At 49.1% G+C, this 17,120-nt stretch overlaps 1 protein-coding gene across 2 annotated transcripts in view; it reads right to left on the bottom strand.

Annotated features, from left to right (window-relative positions):
* Nucleotides 1-3,496: 3,496 nt before the first annotated feature.
* Nucleotides 3,497-17,120, bottom strand: part of USP7 (ubiquitin specific peptidase 7) — a 40,707-nt gene continuing 27,083 nt past the window's right edge. For both annotated transcript variants that reach the window (XM_008060663.2, XM_008060656.2), the window contains 19 exons: nucleotides 15,749-15,905; nucleotides 14,641-14,785; nucleotides 14,078-14,208; nucleotides 13,575-13,709; nucleotides 13,019-13,120; nucleotides 12,719-12,824; nucleotides 11,887-11,979; nucleotides 11,739-11,806; nucleotides 11,273-11,373; nucleotides 10,044-10,197; nucleotides 9,544-9,611; nucleotides 8,962-9,070; nucleotides 8,790-8,867; nucleotides 7,822-7,922; nucleotides 6,761-6,860; nucleotides 5,957-6,076; nucleotides 5,741-5,812; nucleotides 5,535-5,625; nucleotides 3,497-4,813 (listed from right to left, as the gene is read on the bottom strand). In XM_008060663.2, coding sequence (XP_008058854.1) covers nucleotides 4,707-4,813; nucleotides 5,535-5,625; nucleotides 5,741-5,812; nucleotides 5,957-6,076; nucleotides 6,761-6,860; nucleotides 7,822-7,922; nucleotides 8,790-8,867; nucleotides 8,962-9,070; nucleotides 9,544-9,611; nucleotides 10,044-10,197; nucleotides 11,273-11,373; nucleotides 11,739-11,806; nucleotides 11,887-11,979; nucleotides 12,719-12,824; nucleotides 13,019-13,120; nucleotides 13,575-13,709; nucleotides 14,078-14,208; nucleotides 14,641-14,785; nucleotides 15,749-15,905 — 2,038 coding nt within the window. In that variant the 3' untranslated portion in view covers nucleotides 3,497-4,706. The remainder of the gene's footprint in view (nucleotides 4,814-5,534; nucleotides 5,626-5,740; nucleotides 5,813-5,956; nucleotides 6,077-6,760; nucleotides 6,861-7,821; nucleotides 7,923-8,789; nucleotides 8,868-8,961; nucleotides 9,071-9,543; nucleotides 9,612-10,043; nucleotides 10,198-11,272; nucleotides 11,374-11,738; nucleotides 11,807-11,886; nucleotides 11,980-12,718; nucleotides 12,825-13,018; nucleotides 13,121-13,574; nucleotides 13,710-14,077; nucleotides 14,209-14,640; nucleotides 14,786-15,748; nucleotides 15,906-17,120) is intronic.

The following is a 17,120-nucleotide window of genomic DNA, read 5'->3' as shown; positions in this document are numbered from 1 at the left end:
CCAAAAAAAAAAAAAAAAAAATTGGTCGGGCGCAGTGGCTCACGCCTGTAATCCCAGCACTTGGGAGGCTGAGGTGAGAGGACTGCCTGAGCCTACAGGTTCGAGACCAGCTTGGGCAACTTGGTGAGACCTCATCTCTAAAATAAATTGAAAAATTAGCTGGGTGTGGTGGCACGCACCTGTAGTTCCAGTTACTTGGAAGGCTGAGGTGGAAGGATTGCCTGAGCCCAGTGGGTTGAGGCTGTGATGGCTGTGAGCGTGCCACTGCACTCCAGCCTGCACGACAGAGTGAGACTCTGATTCAAAAAAGAAAAAAATTCACTCTCTGTCCCCTGAGTCGCATCTCAAGTACCTGCCAGCCGCACGCGGCCAGAGGCTCCTGCTCAGAACAGACAACGTCACTACCACAGCAGAAAGCTCTGGTGGCCAGGGCTGGGTGAGAACGGGCTGGGGCAAGGTAGGCCGGGCATGCCACACGACGCCCACGCCCAGGTCTCGGGGATGCGCAGTCCTGACTAGAGCATGCTGGAAATGCAGGTCTGTCGACGTTCCTAGAAAGGATCTCCACGAGCAGCCTCCCCACATCCCCTGTTCAACAAGCTCTTGGGATCCCCTCTTGGCCAGAGGCCTGCGCAGCAAACCACGAAACCAAGTGCGCTTCCCTCCCGTCTGGGGCCGGTGAGCCACGGATCACGCAGGCGGTGTGTGGGAGCAGCCTCACGTACCCATTGGAGTCTTCAGGAGCCCAGTGGTCGCAACAGAAACCACCACGACGCACAGGGTTAACGGTCTCCACCACTCGGCCTTTGCAATCTACCAACCCTGCCCAGAGGGAACAATGGCAAACCACAGAAACGTCTTACACACTCACCTCCGTAACTCAGAGCCTGGCCCTCCATCATGCTTGCTTCAACTGGGAAGGTGGTTTCTGTCTTGAGCACATTCCTCAAAATCTCCACCTGACACCAACACCATGGGCTTCACAGCTAACGGGAGAGTTCTGGAAGATTTCAAGTGTCCCTTGGTATCTCCCGAAGGGCCTGGCCAAGGCCCCTGTGACACAGTGCCTGGATGTGGCTCTGTGCTGGTGTCCCATGGACTCCCGCTGCAGGCAAGCATGTGTCCCATGGACTCCCTGGGACTCCGCTGGTGTCCCATGGACTCCCTCTGCAGGCCAGATGTCCCCCTCTGGCTTCGTCCTACGCCAAGGCTACACCCTCCAGTGGGTGGCACACAGACTCGTTTTGTCTTCCTCAACGTAGCTGCATTCAGCACAGTGGACCCCAGCCAGCATGGCTGCAGACACGTGCCCCTTTGTTGCTGGCTGTGCTGGCCTCCAAGACAGTTGGTACAAATCTCTTCTGGAAGGTGCTAGGAGGGCAGGAGCTTTAGTGCTACCAATGCCACATCTGTAGAGACTGCAGAAGACAGGGACACTGCACCCACACCTTCGCACACTTATCTGCCTCTCCAACAAGACCGTGCCAGTACTTGGCTTCGTGTGCCGATCACACAGGAAGTACCACTGTGACCGCAACAGCAAGCCCTCCCCGACTCACTGTGGCTTTGCAAAACATACACTGAAGCCTGATCGCTGTCAACAGATGGCACCAACACACCGCAGAGGGAGAGAGTGTATTTCCAAGAATTTAAAGTGAGCAGTTCACCAGGTATGGTGGCTCACACCTACAATCCCAGCATTTTAGGAGGCAGAGGCAAGAGGATTGCCTGAGCCAGGCCTCATATCTACAATAAATAAAAAAATTAGCCGGGCGTGGTGGTACACACCTGTGGTTTCAACTACTTGGAAGACTTAGGTGGAAGGATCATCTGAGTCCAGCAGGTGGAGGCTGTGGTAGCCGTGAGTGTGCCACTACACTTTAGCCTGCGTGACCGAGCAAGACCCTGACTCAGTTTATTTTTTATTTTTATTTTATTTTATTTTTGAGTTGGAGTCTCACTCTGTCACCCAGACTCGAGTGCTGTGGCCGCTCCCGGCCACCGCAGCCTCAACCTGCTGGGCTCCGGCGATCCTTCCGCCTCAGCCTTCCAAGTAGCTGGAACTACAGGCACGTGCCACTATGCCCGGCTAATTTTTTGATTTATGGTAGAGATGAGGTCTTGCCAAGTTGCCCAGGCAGGTCTCGAACCCGCGGGCTCAGGCAATCCACTCACCTCAGCCTCCCAAAGCGCGGGATTACAGGCTGAGCCACCGAACCCGGCTCCCAACTCAGTTTAAAAGAAAAAAAAAAGAGCAGCTCATTTTCTCACTCCATTCCTATTCCAGCACTTTGGCAGGTCAAGACAGGAAGATCGCTTGAGGCCAGGAGTTTGAAACTGGTTGCACCAATGCATCTATTCTGCCTGGTCCTGCTGAAAATGGGCAATCTAAGTAAGAGCCAACTGATGTGTTGGTAAGTCCAAAAGGAGATTCCATAAAAAGACCCCCAACGACAAATACCATGCTCTGCCTTCCCTGTCTTCGCCTTTCGATGCTAGACACGACAGCTGTGGATCTGCTGAAGACAATGTCCAAAGACACTGTGACCCCATTGCAGCCTAGTGACATAAGAATTCCTTGTTATTTGCAGAGCAAATGCAACCCCCCCCCCCAACTGGGCATGGTGGCTCAAGCTTGCAGTTCCAGCAGGAGGATCCCTGTAGCCCAGGAGGTCAAGGATGCAGTTGAGCCTTGCAGCCAATGCACTCCAGCCTGGGTGACAGAGCGAGACCCTGCCTCTAAAAAAAAATAAGCAGCAGCAGCCCCATCCCTGTCTCCCCAGTTTAATGGCTCCAAACTCCTGATGCCGTGAGCAGAAAGTGGACACGGCACACGATGGACACTTAGATAAGTTCTTTGGAAAAACGGTCCTTTAATATCTTCAGGAGGGGAGTAACGTTCAGGTCCCTGAGACTGTACCCGACCCCCAGCCCAAAACCAAAACAGAGAATCAACACGCTCATGTTCATTTAGACATGCACACGATGCCTGGCTGCCACCTGCTGACTATTCCACCGGGGAGAGGCCCGGTCCCCATGGGCAACCGCTCCCTGCTTCCCATCCTACTGGCTGAGGGTGGCTGAGGGTGGGAAGGCACATGCGTTGCGGCAGAAATGGAGAGAAGATGGCAGACTGTTCAAGGAACAGCCCGGCCCAGAGACATGGGCTGAGGCCACTGAGGGCAGTCGCGAGGGGACCGTGTCTACAGGGCAGTGCCTGCCTCCCTGGGACTGCCCGTCACAGCACAAGAGATGCTTCCAGACACTTTGCAGCTGTACACGGTTCCCTCCCGGAAAACCTCTTATGTCTTAGGAGCAAAAGTAACCAGTTAAGAGGAAAAACAAACAAACAAAACAACCCAAAAGTCACCCCTCCACCCCCCAAAACGAGAGGGAGAAGCACATCTCAGTCAAACCTTGTTATACATGAACGGGTCTTCCAAGGCTATTCCCAGGGAGGGGAAAATCTTCCTCAACTTCCACACCACTCACTGAATTACAATTTTTATAGAAAATTTTATTCAACATACAACATTTTCCAGCAAAAAGGCAATATACAGGAAGAGTTGGTGTACACTGCTGCTACAGAAACAACCAAAAAAAATACCGGAGAAGGATGAAAAATCAGTGTGATCTGCCGATTCTATTACCGCACTCGAAACTAGACACGCAGCCGGCATTAGCTCCCAAATAAAAGGAAACAAGGCTGGGACTGAAATCAAACTACACACAATGAGTATCAACATCAGGGAAGCCCACTCGCAGGCTCACCCGACAGAAAGGGCCTCCTCCCAGTGGCGAATTGTACATGTTCATTCATTAAATATACAATTTCATTTTTCCTTTTTTCTGCATTTTTACTTTTTTACAAAGTCAACAGCTTCCTACCCACTAGTGAGCATGCCCTCTTGCTAAGAGGCTCGCTTCTGTTCCATCGGTTCTTTCTCCACGAAAACCCATTTATAATCCATCACCTGCCCAAGTGGTGGTCAAGGTCACCGAGCCGGCCGAGGCAGCACAGTGAACCTGAATCGGATTCAACAGTGTTTTCCATGGAGTAAGAGAACCCAGAGCGGTGGTCAGGCCTGGATTCAGCGCGCCTGCACTGCCCTCGGGCTGCAGAGCGGGATTGGCGGCCAGAGCGAGACGGCTGGGAGACCCCAGGCGCCAGAGGAGGAGCCGAGGAAGGCCGACACCGCACACAGTGAGGACAGAGTGCTATTTATTAGGTTGTGAGTCTCGGTTTTGCCTTTACAGATGCACAAAAGGTCATGAAAGTATAACTGAAGGAAATGGGTCAGACGAGCCTAAACACAAGACTTTCTAGCTGCAGGCTGGTGCGCGGGACCCCAGGGAGGCAGCCAGGCCGCTCATGCCAACGAGAGGCAGCCCAGAGCCCTTCCGCCAGGGACACACGCTCTGCTGGCCACTCTCCCCATACGCTGACAGCTGCCTCGCACTGTGGTTACCATAAAATAACTCTCATTGGCATCCAAGCTTTATAAAAACACCTTCATTTTGCTCAAAAGGGCAGTCAATAGATACAGAGAAGCCAAACTGAACAGCCTTAACAAAATAAAATTAACATCAGCAGCAAATCCTCTTGCTGAAAACTTCGGATCGAGGGCACGTGGGCCAGAGTTCTACGGCTGTCAAAGGGCGCACGCCACGCACCGTCCGCGCCTTGAACACACTGGGCTAGGAAGTCAGTTATGGATTTTAATGGCCTTTTCAAGGTAATTGTAGCGACTCCTCTTTGGGGCTTTGTTGAAGTGGTCCAGCCCTAGCCAAGGCCGAGGATGAGACATGTTACCTGGTGGGGACAAAGGAAAACACGTGAGACCACAAGAGCAGCCAGGACCTGGGTCCAAGAGGCCACTGGGGACACTCTTCCCCACGGCTCGAGGGTAATTTCACAGGGAAGCTGGGACTTGAGATGCACATGTTCCCTAGAACTGTACAACCCACAGCTTGACTGAACACCTCAACAGCTTCTAGAACATGGCACTGTCAGAGGATCTGGGCCTCGTAGCCACCATCACAGACCTCAGTTTCAGCTGCCACTGATGCCTGCCAGAGCATTACCCCTTTAAGAATCTACAGGTGGTTGGGTACGGTGGCTCAGCCTGTAATCCCAGCACTTTGGGAGGCCGAGGCAAGAAGACTGCCTGAGCCCGGGGATTCAAGACCAGCCTGGGCAACTTGGCTCTACAATAAATCAAAAATTAAGCTGGGCACACGCCTGTAGTTCCAGCTACTTGGAAGGCTGAGGTGAAAGGATCGCCCGAGTCCAGCAGGTCAAGGTTGCAGTGGCCGTGAGCGTGCCACTGCACTCCAGCCTGGGCGACGGAGTAAGACTCCAATTCAAAAAAAGCCAAACCAAACAAAAGAACCCACAGGTTACAGGTCACCCAGATGGAGAGAGAAGAGCTGTCATGCGACCCCAAGGCAGCCCACCTCCCAGTCACAGACCCCCTGCTTCCTCCACACAGACCCACACTCACAGAAACTGCCCCTGGGGAGAGGATACTTACCAGGTTGTGGCTCAAAGTCTTTCAGATTTACTTCATATTCGTCTTCGTTTATGTACTGATGTCGGCCCATCATTACAATTGCAAATTTAAACTGTAAGAAAAACATGAAAACTACCCCATGATTTCTACATATCAGCAAAACCCCCATCTCTGGCCAAAGTCCAGGCTCCAGTGGCCAGGATGTGCCCGTTCCCAGGAGCGCGTACCTTCTCAAACTCCTTCTCTTGGATGTCCAGCAGGCTCTGGATCCGCTTCATCACCTCTCGGAAATGCTCGCCCTGGAAAGGCAGGAAATGCGTGTGCTCACCCCCGCCATCCCGTGTATGTCCCATGGCAGCCGCCTGCCAGGGACCAAGCAACAATGGTTATTTAAAAGCATCATGTTTTCGCACAAGCTGTTTGGCCTACTATAAAAACCATACCTGGTGTATCCTTAGCAAAAATGGGATTCCAAACGTCCCAAAGACCTCCTTGTGGAAATGTGCCACTGTGACGAGCATCTCGTTCTCCTTGTCTATGTCCACCTGGTCCAAAGGGATTTCCTGAGGACACAGACACCAGACACCATTTCATCAGTGCCGGTAATGCGAACAGAATGGCAACATCTCAGTTCTGACTCACTATTCCAAGTAGGACAGATCACATTTCTGCCAAAATACCACACCTAGAACTTGCTAGAACGATAGGAGTTTGGACCCAAAGAAGTGAATGTGGAGAGACCCAACCCTGGCCTGTTCCAGCTCCGTGGCAATGGCAACAGTTCTAAATCCAACAAGTTGTGGTTTCTGCCTAGATTTGCTTAATGGCCCCGACTTAGGGATTAATTTCTATGCTGTAACATTGCGATTCCTGGTCAGGAAGCACCCAGGGTCACCAAACTCAAAGACAGGCTGGACAGAGGCCACTGGGCTGGGCTGGGGCACAGGAGGAGATGTCCCAGCCTGGGAAGATGTCCAGCTCTGCGACAGGCAGGTGCCACCACGCTGGGTGCCACAGACCAGCATGCCCACACCGAGACAGTCTACATGCTGTGTATTTTCTCATAATAAAACATCTCATAAGATCTGGAAGAATACAAGCATCCCCACAAAACACCTTAATTGCTGATACTTAAACACAAACTAAGCTATCTGAACAACCTGCTGTGAAACTGAAACAAGCAGCCAAGGGGCCCCAGCATACCCTGAGGGCACATGAATGCTCTGGTGCTTTGAGGGAACAGTTACCTCTATTCGAAACGTTCGACTTGTTGCAGGAGATAAACATTCTAATAGTTCATCTTCTTGATGCACACCAATAATTTTGTAGCTTACAATTTCTAGCAGCCTGAACAAAGGAAAAAACAAGGAGGAGAAGTGAATTATATATATTAACATGAAAATAAAATGACTCAGTTTTCTAGAAAGAAATTGCACATGAAACGCAACCATAATGTTCTTCTCTTTTACACACAGGTCTCACTATGTTGCTTAAGCTGGTCTTGAACTCCTGGGCTCAAAGTGATCTGCCTGCCCTGCCCCCGCCCCAAAGGGCTATGATTACAGGCATGAGCCACCCCTCCGCCCATTTATTAAAAAGAGGATTTGAAATGTCAGAGAACACAGGCCAGGTAGTTTCTCAGAGCATGAGGTTAAAGGACAATCCAGTGGACTCAGTGGGAGTGGTCCCATCTGGGCACAGAGATATAGTGACCCAAGTCTTCTAGAATTGCATAAACTGCCCCACAAGGAATTCCGAATGGGCGGCACCAGAGTCTTTCCTCACTCCCTCAATATTTAAGAGGTTACGGTCTCACTGTTTTATGAAAATTACAAAGAAAACATTTTGGGAACCAAACAGCCCAAAGGCTATTTGTCCTCCAAGGTGACGCTAAGGCAAGGTGGCAACAGCAGTGCCCAACTCTCTGAAATGAACAATGATCATCCACTCGGGGCTTCTTCCTACAGCCAGAATGCCAGCTAAATGGATCAGAAGAGACAAGTTCTCAAATCCACTCAAGAGTCCCTTTCTAGTTTCCACTGCTCATTCCACTTGAATCATACCCTTCCTCAGCTTGGCTGTCCCCCGCCCAGCCTCACCTTTTCATTACAGCTCATCAATACTAGGAGACAAGAGGGAAAGAAGCAAAAGCAGCCTAACTGCGAAATAGTCATAAACCCCTGCACAGGGCTGGCCTCGGGACGAATGTGTGGGTCGTGCGCGTGGCTCCAGCACTCAGCTCCGAGTGCCTGCAGGGCTCAGGTCACTGCTGCCAGGAGCCTCCACTTGTGGCTTAAGGAATACTTGCCTAAGTTTCCCTGATGCTTTCTCCCCGAGCTCAACGGCCTTTTTACATTCTTCTAGAAGGTCCCGGACACATCCGTGCTTGTCTGGATATAGTGTTATTTCCTAAGTGACAAAGGGATGAAATCAGTGCTTTCAATACAACATAAAAGGTCTGCTCTGACAAACACAGGAAAAGGCGGCTGCGTTGTTCTCAACTGACCGCAGCTGTTGTCCACGTTCCTATTCACGCTCCCACCCTGATTCATCTGTGAATCCACTCATGATGACATGTCAGTCCTAACCAGGGACCAAGTAGTGACAGAAGTCAGGAAATGTGGGCCTGATGCCAAGAGCTTGGTGTCTATACTGCAGCTTCTCAGGAAGTGATCCCTGCAGGGTCATCTGAGAGCCTTCCCAGTTCCCAGCATGCTGAGGACTATCAGCACTGATCACCAACGCCCAGACAAAAGGTAAGAGGCAGACTCTAGGCTTGCAGGGTGCTCAACTCTGCACAGATGAGGCGATTTATGCCTCAAGCTTTCCCTCAATACTGGCAGAGCCAGCTTTCCTTCCAAGCAGCTGGAACTACAGGCACGCACCATCAAAAAAAAAAAAACAAAACCAGTAGAGCTAGAAAGGTGAGAGACCTGGCAACCAAGTAGGTACACACTTTCTAGAACAGCTGAGTGCAAATGGCTACTTCTTCTGAGCGGAGCCAGGGGAGGAAGACCACGGAACAGGCACAGTCCTGGTCTAAGGAACCAGGCGTGAGCTGCAAGACCTCAAGGACTAAGAAGGTCTGTCAGCGCAGTACTGGCTTCACCCCAAAGGCCTCAGGTCTTGCCAGGAAAGACTCTAGGCCAGGGGTCTCGAAAAAGTGCTGATTGCTTAGAGGGGCTTTTCCTTTGGTAGTTTTCAAGGTCTGGGGATAGACAGAAACAATAAACACACTCTGATAAAAACAAAAGTCCATATATTTTAAAAACTTACCTCTTCCCTAAACTGGCTGTTTAACCATATACACTTAAAACTCCGCCTGTTCTCAAAGTCTGTGATTTTCATCTTAAGCTATCAAGGAAAGAAAGACTCGCTTTAGACGCACGCCCACAAAACCCCAAAGCTTCTCCTTATTACCCACAGTTATGTTAATATGGACTCATACCTGCTGATAGTAAAGTTTCTTAGGTTGTCTAGGCTTGAAGAATTGTAGAAGATCTCTTAAAGTACCTTCATAATTATGTCTAAGAGGATTACCTGGGCCGTCCCTATAACTACACAAGAAAACAGCATATAAATAAATGACTAAAACAAATACCCGTGAGTGAGCATGAAAGCAAACCACTGGCCTTAAACCTGGACTGGGAAATTGGGACCTGTCACAGGGTCTAACTGACACTCCCGTTTCCCCAGATCTAAGTCTCTCTTGCTGTCACACTTGAGGGCTCTCTGCAATTGTGACACAGCACACAGAAGCCTGGCAGGGATGGGCCCAGCTGGACACACGAGAAATGCATTGATGGAACAGCTAAAGTGAGGCTGGCTTTAGATGAGGCTGTCAATTTTGCTGACATCTCAGAGGAACGTGGTCAAGATGTGAGTAGTGACAATTCTAAATCTGAAACTAAGCAAGAATGGCATGTCAGGGGGAGTGGCTAGCTACTCATTAAGGTTAGTTCCAGGAGGTTCTGATGAACTATGGAAAGCATGCGCAGAGACCAAGTGATGAGAACTGAACAGGGCTCACCCTTGAGACTTGAAGAACTGCAGCAACATTGGATCCGTGTTGAGCCTCTGTGCAACTGTCTTTGCAACCTGGAGGCAGACACGAACCAGAAGACAGAAAGGGAAGTTCACATTTTGAGGAAAGAATTGAAATGTGCTCATAAATTTCATGGTTAATTACTTCAAATGTGATATAAACTAGCCTGAACTTAAATTCCCTAGACAAGTACTACTCAACAGGAATAGACTATACTCCTTAGAACAGCACCACAGGGTGGCCTATCTGGTGATGGCAACTTCACTTCCAAGGGCGAAGTCTCTAGGTTTCTCTTTGGTGAGGACAGTTCTCGCTCCCACAGCAAGAGCAGCCTGAGTCCACACACCAGGACTGGCCTCGGCCAACGGGATTGGAACCCCTCCCTTTCGAACCAAATCCATTAGGTTCCTTCAACACGCATTTTTAAAAAGAAACTGGTTTTTCTGGTGTGGAATCTGAAGGGGAAAGGCAAATTTATTAAATACCTGAAAATAATTCATTCTATTTGATAACGTAACCACAAATCCAGGATCATTCGGGATTGTTTTATCACAGAAAATGACATCGACGCGGTGGTAGAGGTCTCGGAAATATTCCTTTGCAGTGGGCAATTCACTGTTATCGTTTTCGGGGTCATCCCTGGAGGGGAAAAAAGTTTGTAGACTGAATGAGAGTTCGTGGCAGGAGCAAACGGTGAAAATGGAGTCATCCTTAATGACACCCGAGGTTCTCTTTAAAATACACTCGGGTACCCTTTCCAGGCATGACGGTCAGCCAGCAGCAGGTGCAGAAAGAAAGGCAGTTCTACCGGGAGGCTGCTCTGAGTCTCAATCCCACCACAAAACAACACCCTCCTCCTTCACAGACTAGCAGGCTTGATGTGCAGTCAGAGCCTTGTATACAGAACCGGTAGGTAACAGAGCCGGTCTCTGACCAGGAGATGGCAAATTACAGTTTTTATTGTGGTATCAGGAGATGGCAAATTATAGCTTTTATTGTGGTATCAGGCCACTTCCAGACACTAAGCATCTGAGGCCACAGACCTGCTGGTTTATGTGCAGACAGATTTCAATGAATTACCTAGGTAAGTGCATTAAAGGAGATCTTAAAATTTTTTTTTTAGTTGCAGTCTCACTCTGTCACCCAGGCTGGAGTGCGGTGGCACAATCATGGCTCACTGCAGCCTCGACCTCCTAGGTTCAAGTGATCCGCCCACCTCAGCCTCCTGAGTAGCTGAGACTACAGGTGCACACCACGACACCAGGATACATTTTTTTTTCTAGTAGAGATGAGGTCTTTCTATGTTGCCCAGGCTGATCTTGATCTCCTGTGCTCAAGCAATTCTCTGGCCTCGGCCTCCCAAAGTCCTGGGCTTACAGGTATGAGTCACTGTGCCTGGCCAGGAGTTTTAATTTCTAATTTATATTTTAGGGGTAGGAAATAACTGTTATTCCATAAAGACTCTCCCCACCCAACTAACAGTTATCAGGCTCACTGAAGATATTTTTAGGAAACAAGAGAAGAGCTTTATGTGATAAAAATGTTCACTACCCCTAATTCCAAAACCCAGAGAAGGCAACCACTGTCAACACTGAGATTCTTTCAACAAAACATGGCTCATGGTCCAGCTACAAATGTTTCTAAGTTCTATGACTTACAAAGAAGAATGCTGAAATTAATACAAAGTCATAAAAATCCTTCACAAAGTACATACTTCTGAAACACTATAATGTCACCATCCATTAGTTCATCAAGGGCTTTATCAAGAGACACGTCATAGTCCTGAATTCTCTCTGTTAAATTCGGTTTAACTTCCTATAGTAAAAGATATGAAATGGTTACATTGTAAAGTGTGCCTAACATTTAATATGGTCATTTATTACTCCATGTACTTTAAGCATTTTTCTCTACACCCAATTGTATCCACCTACATTTTTAGAAAGTTAAAATACTAATGGGAAAAACCAAATAAACAGCTATAAATATGCAATAATCACTGACCCCAAGTAGGTAAAACTCACACATCTAAAAATGTGATGCTCAACCCAAAATTACCTGACGCCCCAAGTTAGCTTTAGACTTCACACAATAACAACTACAGGGTAAGCAAAACAAACAACAGAAACCCTCCACAAATTAATAACAATATACTGATTATGGGGGGAAAAACCCATCCAAACCTCATAGAGGATAAGGCTAGTATCTTGAATAAATCCTGCTCTGTCACACATAACTGGAAGTAAGTCACCTAGGATAAAGAAAAACATTTAAGTACAAAGCTGTAACACACTGAGCCAAAGCTACTTAGAAGCCAGGTGCAGGACTTACGTATTTTACAGGATATTGGGGTGTAGATATGCCCACAGTAATTCAAGCTCCGTGTTTTGGGATCATACATCTTCAAAAATAACATTACATCATCTACAAGGTTAATAAACAAGTTTTGTTAAAATCCCAACACTTAGTACAATGTTAAAGAAAACTACTGACAATCAGTTTAGCAGCTCAGTGACATCTGCAATGACAGTGAAAAACCTGAAGCCACTATGTCAGGGAGGTTTTGCTCAGGACACTGAGGCTACGGATGCAGGCAGAGACAGTTTCCACACACCAAGTTCATGGGAACTGCAACATCTCAGATCCAGTGCAGTGAACTTAGAAATGTCAGTTCTGAGATCTGGCACTAGTGGGTGGGACAAGTGTCCCCGTGGGAAGAAATGTTAACAGCTGTGGGCCTTTCCAGAAGTTTCCACTCATGGCAACAAAAACCTGTCATTTTGCAGCAAGGGCCAGCAAGCTCCAACCCGTTATATGTGGGATGTTCACTGGAGACAGCCAGCTCACCAACTGGCATACCCTCCCTGGCTGCTTTAGTACTACGAGGCACCCTGGGCTACTTCCTGGCCCCAACAGACAACATTTACACCCCTGCCCTACAGGATCTGACCGGCATGGCCAGCACAACAGGGCACAGGGCAGAGCCTGAGGACAGAGCATGACACCCCCACACTGCTTGCATCCAGCCTCACAGGACATGCACAGGCAAACCAGGCTCATCTCATTTCATCAGGAAACCCAGTAAGCACTAGTGGGCTGTTAGAAAAACCCAGAAGCCAATGCCACTGCTCTATATGCGGTTGGGCGTCTCGTGGCCACTTACGATCTTTATCAAACTTGGGTAACGTCGCTCCACTAGCAGCCAACTCGGGATCAACTGTTTCCAGGAATATTGTCCAAGGGTTTTCATTATCACTGAGTTCAATCATCTATTTCCAAAAGAGATGCTGATTTTAGAAGATTCTAGTGGTTTAGGTGACAGAGTGAAAACTATACTCAAGTACTGAAGAAAACGTCCAATTCCAATGAATTGGACCAAAGAGAAACATGCAGCGCTAACTGCAGAGGGCTAAGGCCTTCTGCCAAGCTCCAAACCAGACACGCTAGGGTCAACAATATTTACTGTTTTATTGCCGTCTGCTTCATTATCTAACATTGCTGGCCGTTTTGTTCCATTACTCCTTGCTTGCATGGGCCATAATCGAATTTGATCTTGTGGAAATCCCTGAAAAAATATTGAGAATAAATTAAAATATAAACAACTCATACTTTAGTCCTTCACCACTTTAATCACTGTAATCATAAGGGAAAAAGTGATTTAACTCTCCCCAACCATGTGGACAGGTGAGACCTCCCCATCAGGATCGGTCGCATTCTGGGACTCCAGCGCCCATTTACCAAAGGGGGGCGGGGGAGAAACAGGAGGGTGGAGGGGAGACATGCACGGGAGACTGGGTCAAGGGGGCAGGCACATTTTCTGAAACCCGTGGATCCCTGTACCAGAGTCAAGAGCTCAGTACTTTCCCACTCACTGCCCAGACAGGAAGTGGGCCGCGCCACCGAATTCAGCAGGGACTGAACGCAGAGCCACCCACAAAGGCAGCTGGACTGGTCTTTTCTCGTTACACAGAACAGAGGTAGAGCCAGAGCAAGAAGCATCACCAGAAGCTGGCACGCACCATGGTGTGCGAGAGGTTCTGAACAAACTCAGCGAGTGAGGAGTTCTTCAAGACCTTGAACACAGTGTACTTCACTTTTTCTTCATCGTACATGTCATTTCCTTGGTGGCCACAAAACTGGTCCTCTGCAACTATCTGAAAATACACATGAAAACACAGAACAGGGTGCACAGATGAACAGAAAGGAGCCCACGCTGAAATGGTTCAATAACTAAAATGCTGAAAGTTGGTTTTCTGTTCCAACGCACTCACTCTGAACCCGCCTAAGGCACTGGCTGCCCATCTCGCCATGCCTCAGCCTCCACCCACTCTCCAGCCCCTCCTGACTGGAGTCCCACTCCTGAGCCGGCTCAAGCAGTCACTCAGTGACCGATAGCCCGAGCTGGGCAGCGGCACCAGACGCTGCTCAAGGAGCCATCACAGCGGCCAGACACAACGGCCCAGACTGCCGACAGCCGCTCTGGGCCCGAGACTGAGCTCACACCAGTGCCAGGGGGACTGACCTGCACTTGCATGTAGAGATGGGCCTCCTGCCGCTCCTTCCGCTTCTGGGCCTCGATCCTCTTCTCCTCCTGCAGGCGCTCCACCAGCTGCTGAGGAATATCGTGGTCCGTGACAGCTTGTAACACCTCGCCTGCAGGACAAACGCACCCTCGTTCACCTCTGTGCAGAGCCACGGCCCTCCTCAGGAGGCTCCATCTACTCAGGTGAAATTACTTAATATCCTGCGTCCCTATCAAGTCACGCAAGTCCCACCTGGCCTGCTTCCGGATGCTGTGAATCCAGCAGACCAGGCATGGCACGTGTCTGGCAGGCAGTGCTGAGGGATTCACCACAGTGAAGAGCAAGACAGAAGCAGCCCACTTCCCCGGCCTTGACTCCCTGATATACAAGGGTAGCTCGCTCCCCCAGTCTTGACTTCCTAACGTACACAGGCAGCCCACCCACCCAGTCTTTGGTCCAATATATACGAGCAACCCACTCTCCCAGCTTTGACTCCCCGACCTACAAGGGCAGTCCACTCTCCCCAGCCTTGACTCCCTGTGCACACGGGCAGCCCACTCACCCAGCTTCGACTCCCTGATGTACACCAGCATGTATGCATTGGTGCAGTGCCGGACAGACAGGTCGTCATCGTGGCCCCCGTAGTTGTGCTCAATGGCTTCTTCCTTAGTGCACCTTGACACCACGTCATCATCAAACTTGCACCACTGGAAGGGAAGCAGCCACATGTCAGCAGGAACACAGCACTGTACCCAGCACTGGCACCGAAGGCAGCGGGGATCAAACACATACAGACCCAGCGGGCCCCATCCACAGTCTCCTCTTACAATCCACGTGTGCCCTTCACATTCCCCAGTCAGTATCCTGGGGAATTGCTAGAATTTGCCCAATAGCAGTTTTAAAAATTGACTCACGAAGCCCACTTTTCACTTACATTCAATCTAAGGATACTGCCTATTCTTTACAGAATCAAGAAGGCCACACTGAACACACCTAATTTAAAGTTGAGGTTTTAGTACATGGTTATAATATTAAGTGGACATTTTGTCCTATCCCATGACATTACACGGAAGCAAGTACAATGTCTCAGCAAGGGTCTAAAGTAAGGATCTGGCTTTAAAGGAGTCAGCCCAGCCTGTGTGTGACAGGTGCCCCGTGGTCCCTTGGTCTCAGATGGAGCATTCTGAATGGTGGTGAGTGCTGCTGTCAGTGCTCTTCTGCCTCCTGCTGTGGGGCCCTCCTTCGTCGTCCCTTCGGAACAGCTAGATAGGCTCGATCCATGTTCTGACTCTGAGACCCCCATCTGCCAAATGAGTAGGGGGCCCTCTACACTCCTGAGGGCTGTGACGACAACGCGGCTTCCGCACCTGGCCAGGCGGTGGATGACTACTGCGTTGGCACCCATGAGCAGAAAGCAGAGTCTCACGGGAGACCTGCAGACTCCATGAGGCCCCACGCCCAGTACTAGCAAAGAGAAGCATGTACACTGACTTACTATTTACTTCCAAGGCTTAGTGATTAAGCGGATCAGAAAACAGCACTGGGCAGCCAGAGAACTCATGGATCTGTCTTTAACTAACAAGTTCAAGGAGGAAGCACGGCTGGCGTTGCCTCCCCTCAGTGACACATGTCTAATGAGCATCACAGTCAACCCTGAGCCCAGCACTCACTTTGCCGTCCCCTTTGGGATTCAGATAAACCACATAATGTCCACCATGATTATCTCCACTGTGAACCAGGACTGCATGAAGAATATAATTCGCAGGGTCCTTAGGGTCTGTTTTTTGCAAAAACTCATCAAGTGGTAACTGTTCTGGGAATTCAAACCTATTAAAAAACATTTTAAAAGACATTCAGCATTCATTTATACAAAAAAACATTGCACCTCTGGCTTTACTTATTTTAAGCCCTTTTAACACACAGGCTCATCTTTCACTGGAAAAGGATGACTCTGACTTGGGAAGTCCTATGAACTACTTTTGAGGTAATTCCTACTTATTAAAACACATTCCACAATTTGTGAAGTCAGATTTACAAGAAAAATGCCTAGAAAGCATTGAGATATCTAACAAAGTTTTTGAGTGCAAGAATATTACATAACAGTCTCATAATAAACACACATTTTCTAGGGAATGAGCAATTCTAAACGTGTTAATATGTGGTTCTGAAGGTCCAGGAGTGGGAGCACGGAGCCCATACCACAACAGACACAGACGCATCAAATCCAGACATGTGTGCACAGACGCCCTGCCCTGTGAATCCCATGGACACATGGCACTTGACTTGGCTTCACCACGTTTGATTTACTTGATCAAATTTCATCATTGCGGTGACACATCCTAGTGCCTTCAGTGGCAGATGGACAGGTGGGACAGGGCGGGACAATGGTCTCCAGCAGAGCACATGCCCCAGGCCTGCAGGGAAGCCCCCTGGCTCAGCCCAGGCAGACTTCAGATGTGACCTCAGGTCGCCAGATCTGCTAAATGATGCCAGAATTCTGAACGTTTACATGAAATCTCACAATTTTTTTAAATGCTGGCCACCAACTTCAACAAAAACAAGGTGAGTCCGCCAAAAAACATGCCAACAATGTGGGGAGTTGGTCTGGGGCTGCCAATCTGTGAGTTGGTGGAGTTGCTTTCTGACATTCCACAGGAAGGCATGGGGTGGTGGCCAAGCCCTACCAGGAGCACATGCTGTGACTGGGTCACACTCTCCTTTAAGTGAAGAGTGACTGACCAACCTCTATCCTGTACTATGCTGGTGTCCACATTAATCTACATAAAAGGGGCAACCCCTCCCACCATGGGAGCTTCTCTGTCTTCTCAATAAATCCTGCTTTCTCAAAAAAAAAAAAACCAAAAACAAACTACATAAAAGTTCTGTATTTTAAATGAGAGTTGTACAGGTTATGACTCTTGCATCTGGTATTTTAAGAATCTGGGAAGGCTGGGCTCGGTGGCTCAGCCTGTAATCCCGCTCTTTGGGAGGCCGAGGTGAGTGAATTGCCTGAGCCCACGGGTTTGAGACCCACCTGGGCAA

The sequence above is a fragment of the Carlito syrichta genome, unplaced genomic scaffold, assembly GCF_000164805.1.
Source record: "Carlito syrichta isolate Samal-C Ts95f unplaced genomic scaffold, Tarsius_syrichta-2.0.1 Scaffold92627, whole genome shotgun sequence".
In the NCBI taxonomy this organism is placed as follows: Eukaryota; Metazoa; Chordata; class Mammalia; order Primates; family Tarsiidae; genus Carlito; species Carlito syrichta.
This window is presented reverse-complemented; position numbering and strand designations above follow the sequence as displayed.